Source organism: Mercenaria mercenaria, chromosome 18 (assembly GCF_021730395.1).
Source record: "Mercenaria mercenaria strain notata chromosome 18, MADL_Memer_1, whole genome shotgun sequence".
Taxonomy (NCBI): domain Eukaryota; kingdom Metazoa; phylum Mollusca; class Bivalvia; order Venerida; family Veneridae; genus Mercenaria; species Mercenaria mercenaria.
Window position 1 is genome coordinate 63,243,320 of NC_069378.1, and position 22,586 is coordinate 63,265,905.

A 22,586-nucleotide genomic window follows, 5' to 3' on the forward strand; every position below is an offset into this window, starting at 1 on the left:
GCCAATTTTGGCATTTCTCTGGAACAAAAATACCAAAGTGCCATTAATTAGCAAATTTCAATTAGCAAATTCAAAGCAGTCGTTTATATAAAACTGCAAAAATGCGCTAACTTTTAACCATGCAAAACGCGTATTGCATAATAAATTTCTACTTTAAGCTCGTTCTCAAATATATTCTGAATTTCTGAATAACAACACAATTACATGCTCAGCTTATTCTAAAGGTGCATACTCTTCTAGAATCATGTTTATATCTAACATCATCATGTTCTTAAGCTAGTTCTAATGTTTGCAAAATTTCACCAGCAGCAGATCCGTCAAGTATACATTGGCTGTAGGAAGTTGCACCAAAGGCTGGTGTCTCATCGACATCAGTTACTGTGACTGTTATGGTGGCTGTACCTGTCCCCGCTGTTGGTGTTGCACCATCTGTCGCTCTGTAAGAATGTGACAATATATAATATCACCAATATGAACAAGCATTCTAGAACTAGTTTTATTTCTGTTTTTGTTAAATGATTATACATTATAACCGTGTCATATTTATACAAATGCGTTTCAATAATTTTGTACATGTGCATTTACTGCAAAGTTTCGCTGCCTTTTTATTTAACATTACACTAAGGCCTTAGGGCCAATGCGATAACCCTTGGACAAATAATAAGACAAATTTGAAATCGCTTGATTAATAACATTTTAATACGGGCCAACTAGACTGATTTTTAAAGTCACAGCAGCTGTGAAAATACATTGGTTGTTGTTAGTTTGGCGAGCAGTTTCTATTTTTCCAGCAAATTAAATAGGTAAGGACTCGTGTGTGTCAGCTATAAGCTAGGCAGGAGTTCAGTGCCATATGAGATACACACTCTACTTAGAGAAGTTTGTTGGGGTCGTACAGAATTATTCTGTAGGACTTTGTAAATTTTACATTTAATGCAATTTTGATATAAACAATAGTTCATAGAACGTGAATGTTACTTCATTTGCACGATCTGTAAACTATTTGTCTTTTCTACCTAAAATTGTTTTTTTAACCATTTATTTCATGTCGGAACAGAAGTATAATCTACACACTCACGAGGAAGGTGGCAATGACTTTTGAATTTTGTACTATTGAAACACAGCAAAACATTCAAGATATTGTCAATAATTGAGGTATCTAATCCAATACTTATTTGACTACTTAAATGAAATTATTGCAAAATCCGATTGAACACTGGCCAGTTTCTTTATGAGTTAACTTCTGATTGGATTAAATGCAATACAATAAGTATATTGTTGTTGTTTTGTTTTTGGAAAAACAAATAACATAGTCTTATCACACGGCTCGGACTAACGACGCTTCAATTTGATCATCTAAAACACTGTTACATACTAGAGATAAAATATCTAAAAAACAAAGAAAAATATCAAACAGGGAATGCCACACACCAAAAACGTAGCCTCCTCAAAACGAAACCCCCAGCACGCAGACGCGTGCACCACACACACACACACCCAAAGCCAACACATAAGGACAAAACGAACAACACACACGCACACAAAGCCAACACATAAGGACAAAACGAACAAACAAAGGAACTTAATGTTCGGTCAAAGATTTTGCCAGTTGCTGGCGATATTCATGCGTTACAGCGGGAACACCCAGCGGAGCGGGACCCTGAGCGACAGCGAGGGCGGAAACGGCCATCGGAGGAGTTGGAGGACCTGGTGGATGATACCATCACAAACACAGAAGCCGGTAGGTCAGATACTATAGATTTTGAACAGATTTTAAGATCTTCTGGCTGAATTTCTCAAAACAATATTAGTTCAAATTTGACATCAAATGGGTGTAGCTCTATGAATCAAGCGGGTAATACAGCCTTTCATTCACCCGTCTGTGAAAATAATTTTCAAAACGGGACGAACTCTATTCTACCAAACAGTTATTCTAACTCTATAATACGTCTAGCGCACGATGATTTATCGGTGCACGTGCCAACTACTCTAAAACAGCAGATATGTCGAGGAGAATATATTAACTTAGCGCTACTTCTTAAGGGAGCGATAGAGTTGTCAGAATTTTGCAAAGGTGGAGTGTTTAAGTTAAATTCAGAGGGCCTTATTATATCTTCTCAAAAAGAATGTAAGGAAAATATCTCGAACATTGAAAAATGGACTGACGCATTTCTTATTTTTGCATCTGTTTATTTATCTAATCATCCGGATCAAGTATATGAATTATTGCACTATATGTACAACATCCGTGAATGTGCTACGCGTCAACCTGGCTTTGCGTGGAGAACGTATGATGAACAATTTAGGCTTCGCCAAGCTATATCTCACGCCCCGTGGTCACAGATAAATAACGACCTATGGTGGCGTTGTACACTTGCAAAGCCTAGCTCATCAACTCCACCTGCTGTTAGACAAAGTAGGTTTGCATGCTTGGACTTTAACGCTGGTCGTTGCTCATGGCCACATTGTAGATTCCCTCATGTATGTTCTAGATGTAATGGGCCTCATCCTCAAGCTGAGTGCAATCCATCAGTTAACAGTCAGGGAAATATAAGCAACACCTCTGCTTTTCACAGGCCCTTCCGAGGTAGAGGCTTTCAAAGAGGTAGAGGTTTCTTTAGGGGTCAAAACAACAGAAAGTAAAGGGCAGCAATCAGTAAGTCAAAACGAACCCTCTAATTTAGATGTTCAGAGTTTAGCCCCTTCCCCGATAAATATATCCGTTCTGGAATATTATTTACAATTTTATGATAAAGCTGAAGCCAGTTTCTTACTAAATGGTTTTAGGAATGGATTTTCTATTCAATACTCTGGTCCTAGGATTTCTCGTGATGCTAATAACCTACGTTCAGTTTTACTCAAACCAGACATTATAGAAAAGCAAATTAGAAAGGAAATTGAGGCTCGGCGCGTGGCGGGACCATTCCAAGATCCGTATTTTGTATCGAATTTAATTGTTTCACCCTTAGGACTAGTGCCAAAGAAATCTCCGGGGGAATATAGAATGATACATCATTTGTCATACCAACCCTGTGAATCTATAAATGATTATATCGACCCGGCCCTCTGTACCGTACAATACACCCGTTTTGACGAGGCAGTAAATTTGGTACAGGCTCTTGGTCGCAACTGCAAATTGTTTAAATCCGATTTAAAAAAGCGCATATAGGTTAATTCCGATCTGTCCCGCGGACTGGGAACTACTTGGTTTCAAATTCAATAACAGATTTTTTGTGGACAAAATGCTCCCATTTGGAGCCTCAATTTCCTGTATTACTTTTGAACGTTTTGCCAGATTTCTGGAATTTTGTGTCAAGCTGAAAATGAAATCGGGAAAACTAATTCATTATCTAGACGATTATTTAGGGGGAAATAAAACTCAAGATTCTTGTTCAAAAATATTAACTGTTTTTAAAGAAACGATGTCCGAGCTAGGGGTACCGTTAGCAGACGATAAGACAGAAGGTCCCTGTGAGTGTCTTACGTTTTTGGGACTTGAACTTTCGAGCCGGGACATGTCTGTAAGGATTCCCATTTCGAAAATCGAAGAAATTATCTCAAAAATTGAAGACATGTTACATCACCCCAAAACAACTTTAAAGAAAGTACAGTCGTTGATAGGGTCTCTGAATTACTGCTGCAGGGCTATTGTGGTAGGTAGGCCGTTTATACGCCGGCTAATAAATACAGTTTGCGGTCTCACTAAACCCTACCATCACAGTAGGTTGAAAAATGAGGTGAAACAGGATTTGACTATGTGGTTGACATTCCTTCGAAAGTTTAATGGTATTTCCGTTTTCCACGATAAGTTCTGGGTCACAAATGAAGATGTGCAATTATTTTCTGACAGTGCTGGGGGCGAACAACTAGGCTTTGGTATTTATTATCAGGGCCATTGGTGTAACGCTAGGTGGCCAGTGTCTTGGCATTTATCGGGTATTACGACAGACATTACTGTCCTAGAACTATTTCCAATCGTGGTAGCATTGTTTATTTGGGGAGATGAATTAGCGAACAAGAAAATTAAATTCAACTGTGATAATATAGCAGTAGTTCAAATTTTGAATAAATTGTCCTCCAAATCAGACCTTGTCATGTGCCTTGTTAGAATTCTTACCTTACGGTGTCTTAAATTAAATATACTTATAAAAGGTTGCCACCTTCCTGGTCACCAAAACGACATCTGCGATGCTTTATCTCGGTTTCAGTTAACCAGATTCCGGGAGCTAGCACCAGACGCAGACAGCACCCCATGTCAGGTTCCGGAATTTCTATGGAACGCCTTCAGTCTAGAGCTGGACAACTTTTGCAGTCTGTAATAGCTCATAATACTCGTCTCACGTATCAAACTGGCATCACTGCTTTTGAAAAATTCAGATCCCTTTACAACTTAGATACGCAGTGGCCAATTCCTGTCAAGCATATTATTCTATTCATGGCATACTGTTTTGAAAAAGGGCAATCACCTAAAACAATCTCTACATACATTGCTGGCATAAAATTTTGTCACAAAATACATGGCTATTTTGATATTAGTCGGATTTTCATTGTAAGCAAATTGTTAGAAGGTTGCTATAGGTCTCGCAGTACAAATGATAACCGAGCACCAATGACAATACGAATGTTATCAGAAATATGTGGACCCCGCTGGATGCGCAGGTTGACTTATCAAAATTTTAACAACTGACTGAAATTTAAAAATTAATATTATAGTTTAACGTCTGTAATTACATAGTCTTTTGATTACGAAACGAAATAACCACGGAATGGATTGCACAAGCTCTAGATTCACAGCTGCACATGCGTGGTAGAAACTGTCGTTTTGATACGTTGAGTTTTTATTGGTAACTGAGGCGTGTTCTTTCTACCGGTGGCAACTGGATAAGGCATTAATATTTCGTATGAAATCTTTGTTTAAGTAGAGTTTGTTTCGACCTGTTCCTCTGAAATGCAAATTGCTTAGTGACAGTAATGTTTCCATAAATATTTGGATATGTTTAAGGCAAGTCATGGAAACGGCCGGGGACTTATATTATATAAGAGCACGTAGCAGGCTGCGAGAGCCCAGAGCCACCGGGCAAAACTAACGTCAGGACAGCTTTTGTAACAGAATTAGAAATCGTAGGAAGAAGGATGCTCACTGAAGTTTGGATTGTTGTCTTTTTGTGTGGAGCTACCTTGTATACCACAGGTAAGTGATGTTTCAAATTTACATGATATATACATTACTAGTAGAAGCATTAATTTTGCTCAACGGACCTATTTTTAAAATTAATATTAAATAATTAGACAGATAACCATTTTGGTACAGGAAAAAACTTCTAAAGTGAACCTAAACTATCTTCTTCTTTTCAGATATATATATTTTTGACAGGAAAGAAAAAAAATGTGTTGATAATGCAGAATAATATTATGTAAAATAGAATTCTTTCCTGGTGTAATTCAGAAATTATTTTAGGCTTATTTGAAACAGAAGTGGATACTTCCTGTCTGTGTGATATAAAACATAATTTTATATATTTATTTGGAAGATCAGTAAGTGATATATACATAAATGGTAAACATATATTAAAGAAAGGTAAACACTATATTCCGAAAAATTGTAATACTTAATAGTGCAAGCTTGTTTCTTCGAACTGCAAACTGCTAGGAATTTAAATATTTCCGTTAACGTATATAATCTCTATAGATTTATTGTATCACTGTGATCCAGTCTCTAATCAGAAAGAGAATATATCGATTCTCTTGTCTAATTTACTCTAAAAGACTAACATGTGTGACGTGATAACAGTGATTTGATGATATATGCAAATGTTGATCCAGTTCCAATATGTAGTGTAGTTCGAGCGTGTATATATCTTAAAGGCAGGGATGAAACCAACTTTATTTAGTTAATGGATTTGTTGTAGAATGTGCACACTCCCCTGTAATGCTAGGCGCTTTTCCGTAATCGGGCTGGTGTATTGTGGTGATTTGTTCATATAAATTCTCTAGCTCTCTCTATTTTGCTAGACATCGGTTTGATCATTTGATGAAATGTTTAATATCAAAATTCAAAGGCTGGTGTTACTAAGTGTAATATATTTCGATCTTGTGTGTAAGACAAACACATTTTCTTTTATTTTGATGATTTTTATCAAATTATGCCAATTTTGCCCGCACAACGTCAGGCGCATTGGGCAACGATACGAGCAAAACCTGACACCACAATAATAGTTGAAGAATTGTATGATGATTTAAGATTTTGTTTTTTCCATATATATATGATGGAAGGCATGTTTATATGTTTCTAAATTTTTATTGATGTATAGTTTGGAAAGATTATTAATAATTCATCTACATTTGCGTTCAATTGTAGTTCTGTAACCGTAAAAGACTCCACTGAAGCAAATATATGCCATCGAAATAAAATGAACTCCCATATTTTTTCATTTAGGGTATAAATAAATTTCTTTCTATATCATTTCTCCTGAAAATGCTCTGTCAGTTACACTACAGTATCATTACCAATGTCAGTTTCTTTTGAAACGTCAGGAATAGCATTAGGAGGAATTTGGAATACGATCCAAGATGTTGCATTGTTTATCTAAGTTCATGTCGCTATAGTAAGACGGTAACGTTGAAGTTTCTACATTCCATGAAATGTGTATAACCATGTAAAATCCTCATGAGTCATAACAGATACTTAAAACATTTATAAATATGTAAGTTTCGATGAAAAGAGATGAAATGGTTTAATAAAACTTTATACGCAAAATTTAATTTTACAGCACACTTCATAAGATCAGATCTTTTAATATAGTATATTTCGTGAGCATTTGTATTGTATTGTTTATGAAAATAATTAAAAACTTCAACAAGAGAGTGAAAACGATGTGAAATGATTGTCTGCGTTCACACAATTTTTGACGCATGTTAATATTAAAAGACACGACAATGTTGTAGAAAGTAATTACGTAGAGAAAACATTTTCAATAGATAATACATTTGACATGATTTCAATATAAAAGGTCCCGTTTTACTTTTATCTATTTCTAAATCAAAAACTTGAAAAGCCTCCTTTGTATAATTTGATATAAACTATATATGCAAATATTGATGAAGTTTAACACACATTTTTGCTACACGTATCGGTATCCGCACGTGTTTGAAATCGCAATTTCTCTATTAACAATATTTGTGTAAACGTCAGGTCTTTTCAGCATGTTCAGTGTTTCTGAAGGGTGATATCAAAATCTCACTAGACTGACGCGATACAGGTATAAAATATTTTTCTTGACATTGCTAACATTTTATATATTGGTTTGGAAAAAAATCAAGGACTACTTAGATATAAATGATTATCATCAATAAATAAATGATTAATTAAATATAGCGGCTATTTTATAATTAGAAATATAAAAGGCATGTACAAGGTATACTTAATGTGGAAAATACTAAAACCAGATTCCCACGAGCAAATGTTTCATCCATGTTTTAGTTTCAATGCTGCTTTAAGGACACACTTAGGAGTGAGGGATGCCTTGCTTTAACATAGTGTTCTTCTACGTTTACTTAAATAACATGCTATGAAGCATACCTAAATAAAGGGGAAAGATTTAGCTATGCCATGGTATTATATTGATAAGATTTTAAGCATCAAGATTCTGTAAAGATAACACAATATGTAAAACTCTGTTGTTATGTTGTTATCTTTAAACAGATTCAACTCTATCATCAGTACTTCAAATGAACCACAATTTGTATGCAGTGTGTCAGTCCTATAAACTACCAAAGCGTTTCACAATTTTTCTTTTAGTTATCAAAAAAAAAGTTACAGAGAAATCAATTATTTTTGGGACTCCGATTCCTTCCTCACTGAATTGATATGTAATTCAAAAATGAGTTAATAGACCATTCTTCAAAGAAACAGTCTTGAATTTCTTCAAACACTTCCCCAAGTTGTGAATTCCTGTTGTGAGAAAAAGACAAAAATGTGTTAAATGAATTTTATCCTTAGACTCCTCCTTCATAAAAGACTGAACTCTCTTTATTTTTCTGCCGACAAATCAGACTACTTCATTCTTTAATTTCATGTATTAATAAGCCGACAGTGTGAACATAATTAAAACTTACTTACAAATAATTAAGCCTCAATAGAGCAAGTCAAAAATCCATTATATTTACCTTGTGAAGTTAATACATATAACTTCGGTTACACCAAAGCAATATAACTCCCATTAACGCTCCATTGGCCTTGGATGACCACATTATAATTATTCAGATTCAGGAAATCAAATGCTAAGCTGATGGTATGGAAATACCGTGACTAAATTTATAGCTAGCCTGGCTGTTCTTTGCGGAAAGGTGTTATAGTTTGTTTTGTAAACACATGTCAAATGGTCACTGTTTATCCTGCAAATTCATCAAATACTATGCCCCAATGATTACGTGATGTTTACAAACATAACTATTAATAGAGTTAAATGAAGCATTAGTGTAACTTTTCGTAATCTAAACATTTCTATTTTCCCATACCAAATACAAATTAGCACAGAGGTAAAGCATGCCGTTTATGGTCATCAGATCTTTTGCCGTTTGGGTTCGAAACTTAGCGACGGCAGTTAATTTTCGTTTTATTTTTCTAAAATTGCATAGAAAATACATGCTTAAAATGCATGCCTTCTCTATGACACAATGAAGAGGATATTGCAAATGAGAAATATTTAGTAGCATATCAAAGACGAAATTAGTTATATGCATAAGAGAATAATGCACACATTTTAAATAAAGATATATATGCATACACTAAACATATAAACGGAAAGAGAATAATGCACACATGTTAAATAAAGATATATATGCATACACTAAACATATAAATGGAAAGAGAATAATGCACACATGTTAAATAAAGATATATATGTATATACAAACCATCAAAGAAAGAAAAGAAGAATGAAAACAGATAGGAAATACCGAAACTGAAAATTATCTGAACAAAAAATCGTCGCGAGGATTCGAACTCATACAAATCATAACGGTTTGCATTTGGCATCTGCAATTTACCCGACTGAGCTATTTTGTTATGTACTTACTGGACAGTTGCAATGAAACAAATACCGATTATTTATTGTCAAGTATTGCTGTTTTATCTATTATCATGAAATGGACGCACCCTCGCGTTTGCGTTTGCGCGGGAATCACGTTATCATTTGGAATTAATACAGGTTTTATACTGAAGGAATAGTGTATGTTTTTTTCGTATTATAACATACATTCTAGCTTGAAACATTTAAAAACTGATAAATAAATATATTGTCCCTCAGCGTCATTAAATTTTTATGAAATGAGCGCGAATGTCTGAGTTGTTTTCTTCACGCTGATGTCATTTCCTTTTGAATTATCTGTTTTGGGGCTATAATATGTCTAAATTTTCCACGGAATGCGCATAAAAAGGTATTTTAAAGCATGTGAGTGCGAGAATCGCTTTGTTTACACACGTTTTCTCTCCTGTTAAGATAATCCTAAAAGTGACAAGAACAACAAGTATATGCTAAAATTGAACTTTTTAATATTTGTTTTGGAATCTGATAGAGGAAAACATGATGAATTTATATAAAATAAAAGCAGAAAATGCCCATTAAATAATAGAGGATATTTGTTTGTTTTAGTGAACACTGTAATGCAATATTTTCACGAGTGGCGTAGCCACGAGAGAAAATGTAAATTATTGTGTGCACGAATGAAATACATTTTGATCTTACACTGGAACAAACCTTTTTTTTTATTTATTTTATGTATTTTTAAATGTTTTAACCAACTTATATCCAGTTTGTCCGCGCAACGTCACGTGACTCGCATCATGACGCCATTATTTCGTGACGTCAGAATATCTTTGTATGAAAAATGTAAATAGTTCTATTACGTTTCCTGAATTGTTTTACATTTTATTATGATAGAATATAGTATATTTATGATTATATTAGTATTTTTATACATCTATATCTTTGCTGAAGTATATTTTGCAAGGAATTTTCTATTATTTAGAATTCATATTCTTTCGCACTCAGGTGTAGTTCCGTACCAGTGAAACAGTGAAAATATCAAATTTTTTTTCACTGATAAATTTCAGTATTTCACCGAAGAGCATAAAATAAAGACCAATACACTCCTAAGTGTATCCTTAATACACGCCTGAATCGTACTGCAGATTGGTACTTCAACTTTTCTTATATACTTATCCCAGCTGTGACGTTCTTAGTCTTTTTTACTGATTGAGACCAGAGGAGCTACATGTTATCTGTCTGGAATTTTATAGAAATAGTGCTTATAAAAGGATATACTTAAATTCAAAACAGTACGTTTTTCCATACAAGAGATCCGCGAAGTTTGCATTATAGATTTTAATAGGCCAAAAATAAAACTTACTAGACCAATTACTGCTAGTTGTAAATCGGTTTCCTTACAAACTCTATTGATTTCTGATGTTACTTTGTAGCGCTTTTATAATACACCCATATCTTCAGCCCGTAGATATTTTACATTTTAACGAATGTTAAATTATGCTTTAGTTTGTAACGTTATAATTTCCTAAAAACTATATATTATAAATTACTTTTACGAGCTATTTTCAAACCAAATAGTTCTACTACTTGATAATTGCAACTGTACACACGCTGTTAGATTTTATATTTAGGGTTTTCTACATTTACAGTTAATATATAAAGATACAATATCTTAGCGAAAGCTGAGCACAGTATATATTTTATACTCATTTGGAGGTTAACATTAAGTTTATCAAACAAACATGTAAAATATTTCTTTTAATGCAACGTAGATGTCTTTTTTGAACATTTTTACTGATTTATTTAGACAATAACTTTCTTCACATATATCTTCGTAATTTTATCTTTAAAACTTATTATTTTCTTAATACGTACATTTAAGTCACTTTCGTTTATAATGGTGTTTCCTTTTGTAACTTTAAAAGTAGTACAATGGTTTGAAAATAGCTCGTAAAAGTAATTTATAATATACAAGAATATTCCATCTTTTGACCTAGACAAACTTATACACTTTTGTCCAATGGAATTTGTCATAAGATTCATTGCAAATTGTTGCATTGTAAATTGCATAACATATAAATACTAATACTTGCTACATGCTTTACACGGATAGTATATTGGTACAGATGCACAGATTACAGGATGGACTGTTCCAAATATCACAGACGCCGCAAGTGGACCAGGAGCAGCACCAATTACATTTCCCGAGGATCAGCCTGTGGGTGCAACAACAACTTCATTTACAGCCACTCCATCTGGTTCCGATACAATTGCGTCCTACACCCTGTTGACTTCTGGTACTCCTTTCTCGGTAAACTCATCTTCTGGTCTCATCAATCTAGATAGTGCACTTGATTTTGAAACGACCGCCAGCTACACAGTTGAAGTTCGGTAAGCTTCATGTATCTTTTGCATGGTCTTCAGTAAAAAACACAACCGTCTATAAGTAGGTTTGAATATTATTGAATAAAATCCAGATGTAAATATAAGCCATGAAATAATCTTTGTTAGGAAATAATATTAACGTTTGGCTAAATACATGAAATATACGATATATTTCCATTTGACTATTAATTGGTAGCGGGCATTTTGTTAGCGATTTGAATTCATTGCCAACGGTTTCAAATCTGTTTTGAAAACAAAATAGATTGGCTTTACTGAAAATTTATCTCAGGTTATATCTTATTAGAGTAAGTTGTGTATCTATATATATATGTAGTCGATTTGGGTTTGAGCCTCACTCGGGACGTCGAATTCTTCATGTGAGTAAGCCATCCAGCTGGCTTACGGAAGTTCGGTGGTTCTATCCAGGTACCCACTCGTGATGAAATAATGCACAGATGGGCACCTGGGGTCTTCCTCCACCATCATAGCGGGAAAGTCGCCATATAACCTATAATTGTGCCGATTCGACGTAAAACCCAACAAAATGAAAAAAATTTACGTAGTCGAATAAATTTTTTAATTTATCATTCCAGAGCAGTTGATAGTAATGCATCTTCAAATACAAATACTGGAACAGCAACTGTTTCAATTACCGTCACGGACGTGAACGAGGCCCCGACATTCAGTGCTGCATCATTGTCAGCTTGCGTTGCTGACGCTTCCACAGGAGGTTTGCTTTAAATGAAATATGAATCATATGAATCAATAGATATAATATATTGTATAGTCTATTTCACGATAATATTTCAGATGTAATTTACACATTAGAAATAATAAACATGTAGCTCTAATATTTTACTGAACATACTTTTTTAGTCATGAATTATAAATATAATCAAATGTTGAAGTGTAAATGCATACAGTTGCAGAAACGCTTTTAGTTTGCAATTGGGAAAGGTGGACAGTGTTGTGAAATGATTGAATTTCCTCTAATGTATCCTAACAGCTTACGTTATTTTATATTTCATATTCGTTTAATAAATGGTCGGAATATTCATATATGCATCGGGTCTCTTTCTCCATCATAAAAGCCAAAGATTTAGAATATTGACATAAAACCAAACATAACAAATTAAATATATACGTGTCTAAACTTTGCGGAAGTGTGAAAATACTATCAAGTACCATCAGTAGAATGTAGCAAGTCGCATTAATTGTAAGAATCAGTTAAACGATGTCTTTTGAATAGATATACATTTCATTTTAAATATTATCATTTCAGGTCAGTCTGTGACGACTCTAACAGCCACTGATCAGGACACAGGAGATAACATAACTTACAGCATAGATTGTAAATATATAAATGTTTGAACAAGCTTTAAACATAATGTTGTTTTTGTTTGGTTTAACGTATTATCAATAACAACAACAGGTCAGCTTTCCCGTTTTTCAGCTTTTGATGCTAGAGGAAGATCACCGCTGTCTGACTTCCGTAAACCGGCTGGAATTCCTTCATTATGTGCATGAATTCTACACCCTAGCTGAACATTCGAACCCACAGTGTGTTGGGGAGGGGGTTGGGTATGTGAGTGATTCAAAGTCAACGCTCTTAACCACTCGGCCACGGAGACGCCGTTATAACTAACGACGACCGATATTCTTGCTGTTGATATAAGTTTTTTTGTTTTGCAAGAAACCTCGCATGGTGATAAATATTATGATTTTGATAATCGTCTATCAAAATGATGAATAGGCACACCTACCTACATTGTTTCTATTTTGGAAGAAAATGCCACTGCGGGGAATATTGTTATACTATCTTAAAATATGATATTAAATATACAAATGTATATAGGTCTAAATGTATGTTAATAATTTACAAAGCCATCTGACCTAGCCTGATCAGCAATATACTGATTTTCGTTACCATACAGATAAATTTATTCAATAATTTAAAAGCTATGTAGTTTTAGAAAAAGGACAGGGTTTTGAATATACAGGCCAAAAATTCACTATTTATTCCACTGTTCATATTTCATATAGCCACTTACTTCTTAATTGTCTTGGAAATACCATTGTATTATTCTAAATGTAAAATATGTTTTAAAGCATTTATCAACTCATTCTCTTTCAGCATGTACAAAGGTGATGTCATTTTTCCGGTATATCCGATCCTTCTGGCGATGGTCATATTTACCGTTATTTGTATGGGACTTGAAAAAGGCGTGATTAACAAAAATATCATACCGTTACAATGCACAGATGAGAATGTTTGCAAAATATAGATTCAGGCATTTTTCGTGTATGTTTGGCATGACCATATATAGAAAATGACCTACAACAATGAATGAACATAATCCTCTCATTATCTTTCTTTTACGTTCGTACTAGTTTAATTGCTTCGTAGCTTCACACCTTTTATGTACGTTGTCTTACGATATTTCTCCTTGCGTTTAACACTCAACATTATGTGATGATGACAATGTTACATCAGTATCCGTCAACTTATAGTTTCAAACCGGAAGCCAACATAACTGTCAAAATAACAACAAAATACGTACCTGTCTATTGAAATTAAGGAAATAGCCGGTGAATACAGAACCGCTGAAATAAATCCCATCAACGTGGGAAGGAAGACACCGCAGAAATAAGGTGTTCAGAAATTTAATACCACCTCATTTTTGAAAAAAAATCACAGAATATTAAGAACGCAGAAAGAAGTACCTTTACGGTATATTGTATTAGTAACAACGGAAAAAATGTATATTTCAAATATAAGAATATGCTTTCGATTATTTTCCGATTGTAAATTGAAACACCTTTTCAGATTCTATTCAATTATCGATTATGTAGAGAGTCGATTTCGAAACACTATTTTGTGTCATTTTAGCTGGACAAACGAGCAACCATGACCATAGTATTTATCATTTTAGCTGGAAATGACAATGATTTTTATCATAGCAGCTTAAGACAGGAGCAACCATCATCTTAACTTTTATCATTTCAGCTGCTGAAAGAGCAATCATGACATTTTTTACCATTTCAGCTTGCGAAAGGAGCAACAATGACCATATTTTTTATCGTTTCAGCTGGAGACACAAACAACCACTTCACATTTTTTGGAGACGAACTTCGAGTCAGTTCAGGAATTACTCTTAACATGTCAGCCACAGCAAACTACACTCTTGTTATTCATGCCGTAGACGATGATCTACTGACTGGGAATGCAACACTGACCGTAACAGTGGGTGATTGCAACAGCGCAACAGCTCTGGCAATTAGTATAATGATGTCCCTTATGGCTCTGGTTGTGTCGTTGTATTAAGATTCAAAGAAGGCTCATGTGACATTTCTAGTTCAAAGTACTTTCATCATTTTATATTAAATGAACGTATCACGAAGCGTACGTTTTCCTTGTTAGTTCATCTTTTGGAATGGACTAACTATATATTTTTTAATCTGAAAGTTATTTAAAGATGTCGCATCCGTCGTCTTCATCGTAGATTCAAATTTAGTGAACTGAAGAAATTTATTATTCTTTGTTTTACATATTTAGTATTTTTAGATACTAAATATCTCATGTCTGTTTGTCTCTGTTCACTCTTGTAACATTTATACAAGTTTGAAGTACATGCCTCTCTAAAAGTAACTCATGTTAAAAGAAGAAGGAAAATATATACATTTAAAACCTCAAAGTTTATTTTCCGTAAAATCTGCGTAGTTCATACATTTATTAGTATACGTATTAGCTTTCTAACATAAGGTTTAAATGTACATTCCGATTCTACGGTAACGTATGTATTTCCTTCATTTTAAGCAGTTATATGTAACAAAGAGTTTCAGTGCTATTTTAAAGTATATATATTTAAGTACAAAATCAAACACTTAACATTGTATCCTGTTGTTTCTTTGATTTATAAGGAACCATGGCAACAGCGATATTTAGAATATCTGTTATCTTTTGCATATTCAAATTTTATCGTATCTCATAATTTATAGCAGCTGCCTTAAGTGTAAAGAGTTTCCAATCTTTCCCTCCAGAATGATGTTGACGTCTTAAACATATCTCCGTAAAGACTATCGCTGATTTCAGTGTGTTGATGTAAATTAATAAGGCCCTAATCTTCGAGTATAGTGGTACTCAATCTGAACAGATAAAAGTTAATTTCTTACAAAGAGTTGTTCCTTGTTAGAAAACGATTTGTAAGGAACCACTTGTTTTCAACGGGTTTATCTACTAAGCACTGAAAATGAATATAAACGACTGTAACGATAAATATTTATGCAAAATATGAAGTAATCTCATCTCAAATGAAAACACGACACTCATCTCAAATGAAGACATGACACAAAGAGTCCATAGATTCTAAAATGTCATCTATGGAAAAATCATGCCATAGTAAGTACATACTTTATCAAGTCGAAAAGGCCTGGAAATACACCTTTCCTGTTACACCTTAACAGTTTCTAATATATAAAGATTGACTTAATTCTGTGATATTTTTTTGTAGTTTGGAAATGAGAGTATGATGTTAATTCTCATGTTTTGTTAAGTGTTTATTTTTAATACACTTCTGTTGATTTTTGCTTGTCAACTGCAATTCATCGAAAGATTGTTTACTTACATTTCAAAAATATTTGGATTTTGCATACAAGACGAGTTTTCTTCCTTCCTTCTCCGTCACAGTTTAGTATTTCTCTTTGATATGTATTCCATGAATGTTGTTTTTTTTCCACTATATATAAGTACTAACAGTACTCTAGGTGAGATGACTATTCTACTCTGGATACAATCACTTTGTACATTAATACCTATGCAAGATATAAATTTAAATAGCCGCAATTATATATAAAATGTTTAATAACGTACCTATAAAATTAAATGAGTGTGAAATAACTAAAATATCACAAAAATCTTTAAATTGGAGTTTATTAACAATATAAAGCCCGTTTTTGTATTACAAAATTTTATCAAATTGAATCAGAAATGAATACGTGTCCAGTCGTATATGTCTACTCCCTCCAGTACTACGTGTTTGTTTGTGTGAAGTATTCTAGTGTTTAAGAAATGATGTCAATAATGAGACATTACCGTGTCGATGCTTGCTTCATTTCTTGTAATAATCTCTATATTTTGTATTGCCGCAAAGACTTTTATTTAATTACTAATGTAAGTAACAGATCATATCAATTATTGATAAAATTGTTGGTGAATAATGTTTTCATTTACAAGACATGGAAAGTAGTTAAAATTGATGTCATAATGATAAGCTAATGATTGATATACGTAAAGATGATCAGTGTAAAAGCTTAAGTTTTACCATAAATCGTTAATTCTTTGTGTATAGGGTATATTAGCTAGTAACAACGACTGTAACGATAAATATGTATGCAAAATATGAAGTAATCTCATTTGAAATGAAAACATGACAAAAAGAGTGTATAGATTCTAAAATGTCATCTACGGAAAAAAATCATGCCATAGTCAGTACATACTTTATCAAGTCGAAAAGGCCCGGAAGTACACCTTTGTTATATTATGTATAACAGTTTCTTATATATAAAGATTGACTCAATTCTGTGATAATGTACTTTTTTGTAATTTGGAAATAAGAACTCTGTTGATTTTTGCTTGTCAACAGCAATTCATCGAAGGATAGACTGTTTACTTACATTTCAAATATATTTGGATTTTGCATACCAAGACGAGTTTTCTTCCTTCCTTCTCTGTTTAGTATTTCACTTTGATATGTATTCCATGAATGTTGTCTTTATCGATATATAAAGTACTCTAGGTGAGATGACTGTTCTACTCTGGATACAATCACTTTGCACATTATTACCTAAGGAAGATATAAATTTAAATAGCCGCAGTTATTTATAAAATGTTTAATAACGTACCTATAAAATTAAATGAGAGTGAATTAACTAAAATATCACAATAATCTTTAAATTGGAAATTATTAACAATATAAAGCCTGTATGCCTGTTTTTGTATTACAAAAATGATATCAACTTGAATCAGAAATGAATACGTGTCCAGTCGTATATGTCTACTCCCTCCAGTACTACGTGTTTGTGTGAAATATTCTAGTGTTTAAGAAATGATGTCAATAATGAGACATTACCGTGTCGATGCTTGCTTCATTTCTTATATTAATCTCTATATTTTGTATTGCCGCAAAGACTTTTATTTAATTACTAATGTAAGTAACAGATCATATCAATTATTAATAAAATTGTTGGTGAATAATGTTTTCATTTACAAGAAGTGGACAGTAGTTAAAATTGATGTCATAATGATAAGCTAATGATTGATATACGTAAAGATGATCAGTGGAAAAGCTTAAGTTTTACCATAAATCGTTAATTCCTTGTGTATAGGGTACCATAGCTAGTAACAATTGTCTTAGCCTGCCTAGAAAATAAAGCAATACAAAACAGATTGTTTTTTGTGTTAGTTTCCTTGTCCACTTCCTGGATCACAGCTTTTTTCTTTGGCACTTATCGATGAGATAATAGTTTGACCTACCATAAGCTGTTGCCTTTCTAATTACTTGTATTTCTTAGATGATTGTATTGGTAAAACTCTTGTAACAGGATGGTTCATTTTTTAATTATAGCTACCTCCTAAATACTTTAGCGTAATAATATTGGGATAAAACTAAATCGATTACCTTACAAACGTTTGCATTTGAGTAGCAATTAAATCTTTGTTTCTTTACTAAAACGTTAGTATATCTTTTGTTGGGTTTAATGTCGCACAATTATAGGTCATATGGCGACTTTCCAGCTTTGATGGTGGAGGAAGACCCCAAGTGTCCCTCCGACCTTCCGTAAGCCATCTGGATGGCTTCCTCACATGAAGAATTCAACGCCCCTGAGTGAGGGCTCGAGCCCACACCGATGTGGAGCAAGTGATTTGAAGTAAACGACCATAACCACTCGGCCACGGAGCCCCGGAGGCTGGTCGTGTTACTGAAGAGAGACTATTGATGAGAAAATAAATGATGAAATCAGAAAAAAGAAATACTGAAGAAATTGTGAAAAGTGTGTCTATAATAAACATTTGTTGTAGTTCTATTGAAAGCAATTGTACAACGTTTAGTATACTTGATTGTGACAAAAATCCTTCAAGTATATTAGTATCCTGCTACCTAAGAACACATTCAAACACCAATGGATTTGATTCCCTATTAAATTCAGACTGAAACTGTGTATTATCACGCAATACATGCACTGAATTGAATGTCAAAATTATTACGCCACAGCATCAGACGTCATTGCGGCGCAATGGGAAAAGAAAGGCTCACTAAACGGGCAATATTTTGTGCGTATCATTAAAGATGTAGATTATTATACTTGATAACGTGTTAGAATCGAAAAAATATATTAAAAAAAATTCAAACAGAAGGTTGCTCTTGAATAAAATCATCGTTTGGAGTTCCGATACGAAGGAATTATATCACGAGGGCTAGCCACCGACAAATCCCTGTTTGGGATTTTTTTTTCTAAAATGAAATCTCAACACCAATACCTACATGTAAATGCAATTTTTCCTGACAATTCTGTGAAATAGAAACATACAAATTGATACTTCCTAAAATTGTTAGTATGATTCTAGTCTGTGCCAAGACCCTGTGTTTTGTTTACAGGAGATAACTCCTAAGGCTATTCAAAGTTTGAACAAGTCAAATGGTTTATCGCGGCCAGAAATTTGTACAAACCGGACAGAAGTTGCGAAATCGTCATTTGTGCAGGAATGAAGCGTTTACCATAATGTCCAGTACTGGACAGGTATAGTGACCATGCACGGACACAGCCAATTTTCTCAGAGGGGGTCCGATCCCCTGCCCCCACCCCCCACCCGCCCTGGAAATTTTGCAATTTGGCACTTCATTTTTTGCATTCTGGGACAGTTTTATGGACTAACCTGTTAAATTTGCGAAAATGATAAAATCAAGCTTTCTTGAAGGTAAAATTCTTAGTTTCTTTTAGATAAATAATATGAATTATGTCGGGGTCGTACGTAGCAGCAGCCGCATATACTTTACATGCAGTCCTAATGTTGCCTTTTTCGAAAAACATTTTCTTTCCTTCTTGTCTTCTTTCCTTTTTTAAAGATTTTCCAGAGGGGGTCCGGACCCCCGGTCCCCACCCCACATCTGGATCCGCGCATGGTGACATATCATGCTTTCTGTTTATGCAGGTAAACTTGTGTTTGGTTAAATTTCAACAGAGCACAATTGTCTGAACAGTGTACAAACTCATTACTGTTTTTTCAGGCAAGGGTGGAAAAAAAGTGATAGACAATGAAAGCAGTAACATTTTTATTAAAGAAAAAAAACAATGAGACAAACATTTCCAACATGTTTGGACGGTTCAAAAATCCCATGTTAAACATACGATAAAGCCCGAAACGCGTGAAAATGTTCCGAATGTAAATCGGGTGAAGTAAACGCTCTATGTAGATTATCATTATGCGTCTAGATTGATTAAACTGGGCGAGTCTACTTACTTATTACTTGAGGATGAAAAAAAACGTGTTTTTTAAATGTTGCTCTTAAACAAGGGTGGCGGTTGAACTACTAAAAGTACAACAACAGTTGATTCACAACAAAATCGTACGGTATGTTTTATAATCAGTAGAAGCTAGTCGTATTTACGCTTATGAGACCTGTTTCACCCATAAGTAAAGAATTGACAGGTCCATCATGAAATATTTTCCCCATCGTGCAAATACTTGTCCTATTCAATATGATCGCGGCCTCATCGGCCGCGATCAATGATTATGTCCCTTTTCTTCTCAAAACACTGGGTCAGAGTCAAAAAAGATCGGTCAGAATATGATAGAAATGATTAAAAAATAAAAAGATTATCTAGTCGGTAGCAAGACTACTATGATTCCTAACAATAACAAATACATAATATATATGCTATTCAACAAAAAAGAATAAAGTTGAAGTACCTAAGTAGTTGCAATAAAGTAGATCTCCATTAAAATATATGTTACTACACGAGAAAACTGAACGTTTCGCTACAGTTACAGTCAGTAATTAATGTCCTAACCTTTCTTCAGAAATACAGCAATTATTTCCTAAAATCTAAATATTTACTCCTCGTTGTACTATCCGGAGGTTAGTGCCTTTAATTATTCTTATTCTATTTCTTCTATTAATTAAATAATACATAGTACGAATGGAAAACTTTCTGTCACTGAAAGCAAGCGTAGAACAACTCGCCAAAGCCTTGTTGCCGCCTTAAGATTAATCCTCGAGCCCGATGTTCCAGTCAGTACCTGTAAAGATTCTTATAAGGTACACAACAGGACGGTTTATTTTAAGGGAACTGCAATGGTTCATTGCTTTTGTAGGCAGATGCTTCTTTGGCTCAGTATGAACCGCTTCATAAAGTCATAATACATTGATACCTTAAAGTTATCCCGTCAAAAATAAATGCTTTTAATTGCATTAAGTACCATACAAAATGTTCGGAAATGTCGATTCAAATTGCAGCTTACTTGATAAATTGATGTTTTAATTCAATTTGTGTTTGAAAAAAATGTTTCTTTATTTCTACTTGAGCACATTTACAATCTCTAGCGGTATTATGTTTTGTCCCTCACACTAAGAATAGTGTGATGACAAAAAGCTAGAACGAACAAAATTATAGCATACTAATACTCACAAATAAATATTTTCCTGTTTTTATTTGGTTAACATGTACACTTAAGTACATTCTTAAAGTTTTGGACTTTGTGATCTGTTTGAGTCTGCTCATATATCAATTCATTGGTGACATAAATTATAAACCATTGTGAACTGCAGAAGGACTCACACAATTAATGTTTTGAAAAACAAATTCAATACATATAAGGCCTCCTTCTAAGCTCAGAAAATCTCATATGTGCTAGAGTACACAACAACTCTGGCATTAGGTAGCCATCACACTAAAATATTAGCATGGGTATAAATAACATAGTAGGGATATCAAGTTGTTAGATGCAGTTACATGCCAGATAAGTGTAAATAATAAATTTCAAAATTTCAAAATTTTTTACTGTTGTTCTCCGTCTTTAAAGCTCTCAACTGAATTGCACTTAATGTTTATTGCGGATGTTTTATTTGACTGAAATGCAGAAATCAGAATAAAAGAGAGAAAACAAGTTATTGTCGAACATAACCATTAGTGAGTGAGGGGGAGTCTGTTTCCTTTTTAAATGCTGAGCGCCAAGCAAGTACCATTCTTACGTCTTTGGTATGACGCAGTCAGGGATTGAACCCATGACCTCTTGCATTCAAAGCGGAGGCTCTACCACTGAGCTATCAAGGCGGAACTATAAATGTTCATATACCCTTTTTCATTAGCATATCACTTTGAGCTCCATCCCTGCCCTCTCATTATAGACATTTGCGAATTAAGACGAAGTGGAGTGTGAACACTACGAAAGTCCGGTGGTGACTTCAAAGTTCACACTTCACGCTTCATAGTTCAAACTTCACACTTCACATAAAACACAAACAAACAATAGAAAAATTTGAAGTGTGAAGTGTGAAGTTTGAACAGTGAAGTTTGAAGTCTGAAGTGTGAAGTCTGAAATATGAAATTTGAAGTGTGAAGTCTGAAGTTTGAACTGTGAAGTTTGAAGTATGAAATATGAAGTTTGAAGTGTGAAGTTTGAAGTCTGAAGTGTGAAGTCTGAAATATGAAGTTTGAAGTGTGTAGTGTGAAGTCTGAAGTTTAAACTGTGAAGTTTGAAATCTGAAGTGTGAAGTATGAACGGTGAAGTGTGAAGTGTGAAGTCTGAAATATGAAGTTTGAAGTCTGAAGTGTGAAGTTTGAAGTCATATCTCCCGCTTCAGACTTCACACTTCATGCTTTATAACACGTGACATGTTGCGTCATTTCCCGTTTGTTTCATTTTTCTTTGTAACTGAGAGTTTTACGATGGGATATAGATCATTCTCTTTGGTAAGTTACCTTATCTTACTCGTTTTGATAATTTTCTTGTATACGTTTATAAGTCCTAGATCTTAATTCATATAGATTTCATATATGCTTTATTATAAAAAGAGAAAAAAACAGCTAATATGAAACTAGACACCGCCTAGAAATGGGCTTGTCATAGACAGTAGATTTTAATATGTTGCTCGA

At 33.9% G+C, this 22,586-nt stretch overlaps 2 protein-coding genes across 2 annotated transcripts in view; one reads left to right on the forward strand and one right to left on the reverse strand.

Moving 5' to 3' along the window:
• The window catches only part of LOC128550606 (protocadherin Fat 4-like), a 30,470-nt gene extending 27,599 nt beyond the window's left edge, over nt 1-2,871 (reverse strand). The window contains exons 1-2 of the mRNA XM_053529900.1: nt 2,810-2,871; nt 304-437 (exon numbers count right to left, since the gene is read on the reverse strand). Of these exons, the coding sequence (XP_053385875.1) occupies nt 304-437; nt 2,810-2,871 (196 nt within the window). The remainder of the gene's footprint in view (nt 1-303; nt 438-2,809) is intronic.
• A 2,049-nt stretch (nt 2,872-4,920) lies between these two features.
• LOC123538270 (cadherin-23-like) lies at nt 4,921-17,877 on the forward strand. Its single transcript, XM_053530434.1, has 5 exons — nt 4,921-5,191; nt 11,174-11,438; nt 12,026-12,162; nt 12,715-12,783; nt 14,522-17,877. Exons 1-5 carry the CDS (start codon nt 5,134-5,136, stop codon nt 14,755-14,757), a joined length of 765 nt encoding a protein of 254 aa, XP_053386409.1. The 5' UTR covers nt 4,921-5,133; the 3' UTR covers nt 14,758-17,877.
• The last annotated feature ends 4,709 nt before the right edge of the window (nt 17,878-22,586 follow it).

Coding starts and splice junctions, on each gene's coding strand:
- LOC123538270 (XM_053530434.1), top strand. CDS start 5,134: ATGCTCACTGAAGTTTGGATTGTTGTCTTTTTGTGTGGAGCTACCTTG. Junction 12,163..12,714: donor TGCTGACGCTTCCACAGGAG/GTTTGCTTTAAA, acceptor TTATCATTTCAG/GTCAGTCTGTGACGACTCTA. Junction 12,784..14,521: donor CATAACTTACAGCATAGATT/GTAAATATATAA, acceptor TTATCGTTTCAG/CTGGAGACACAAACAACCAC.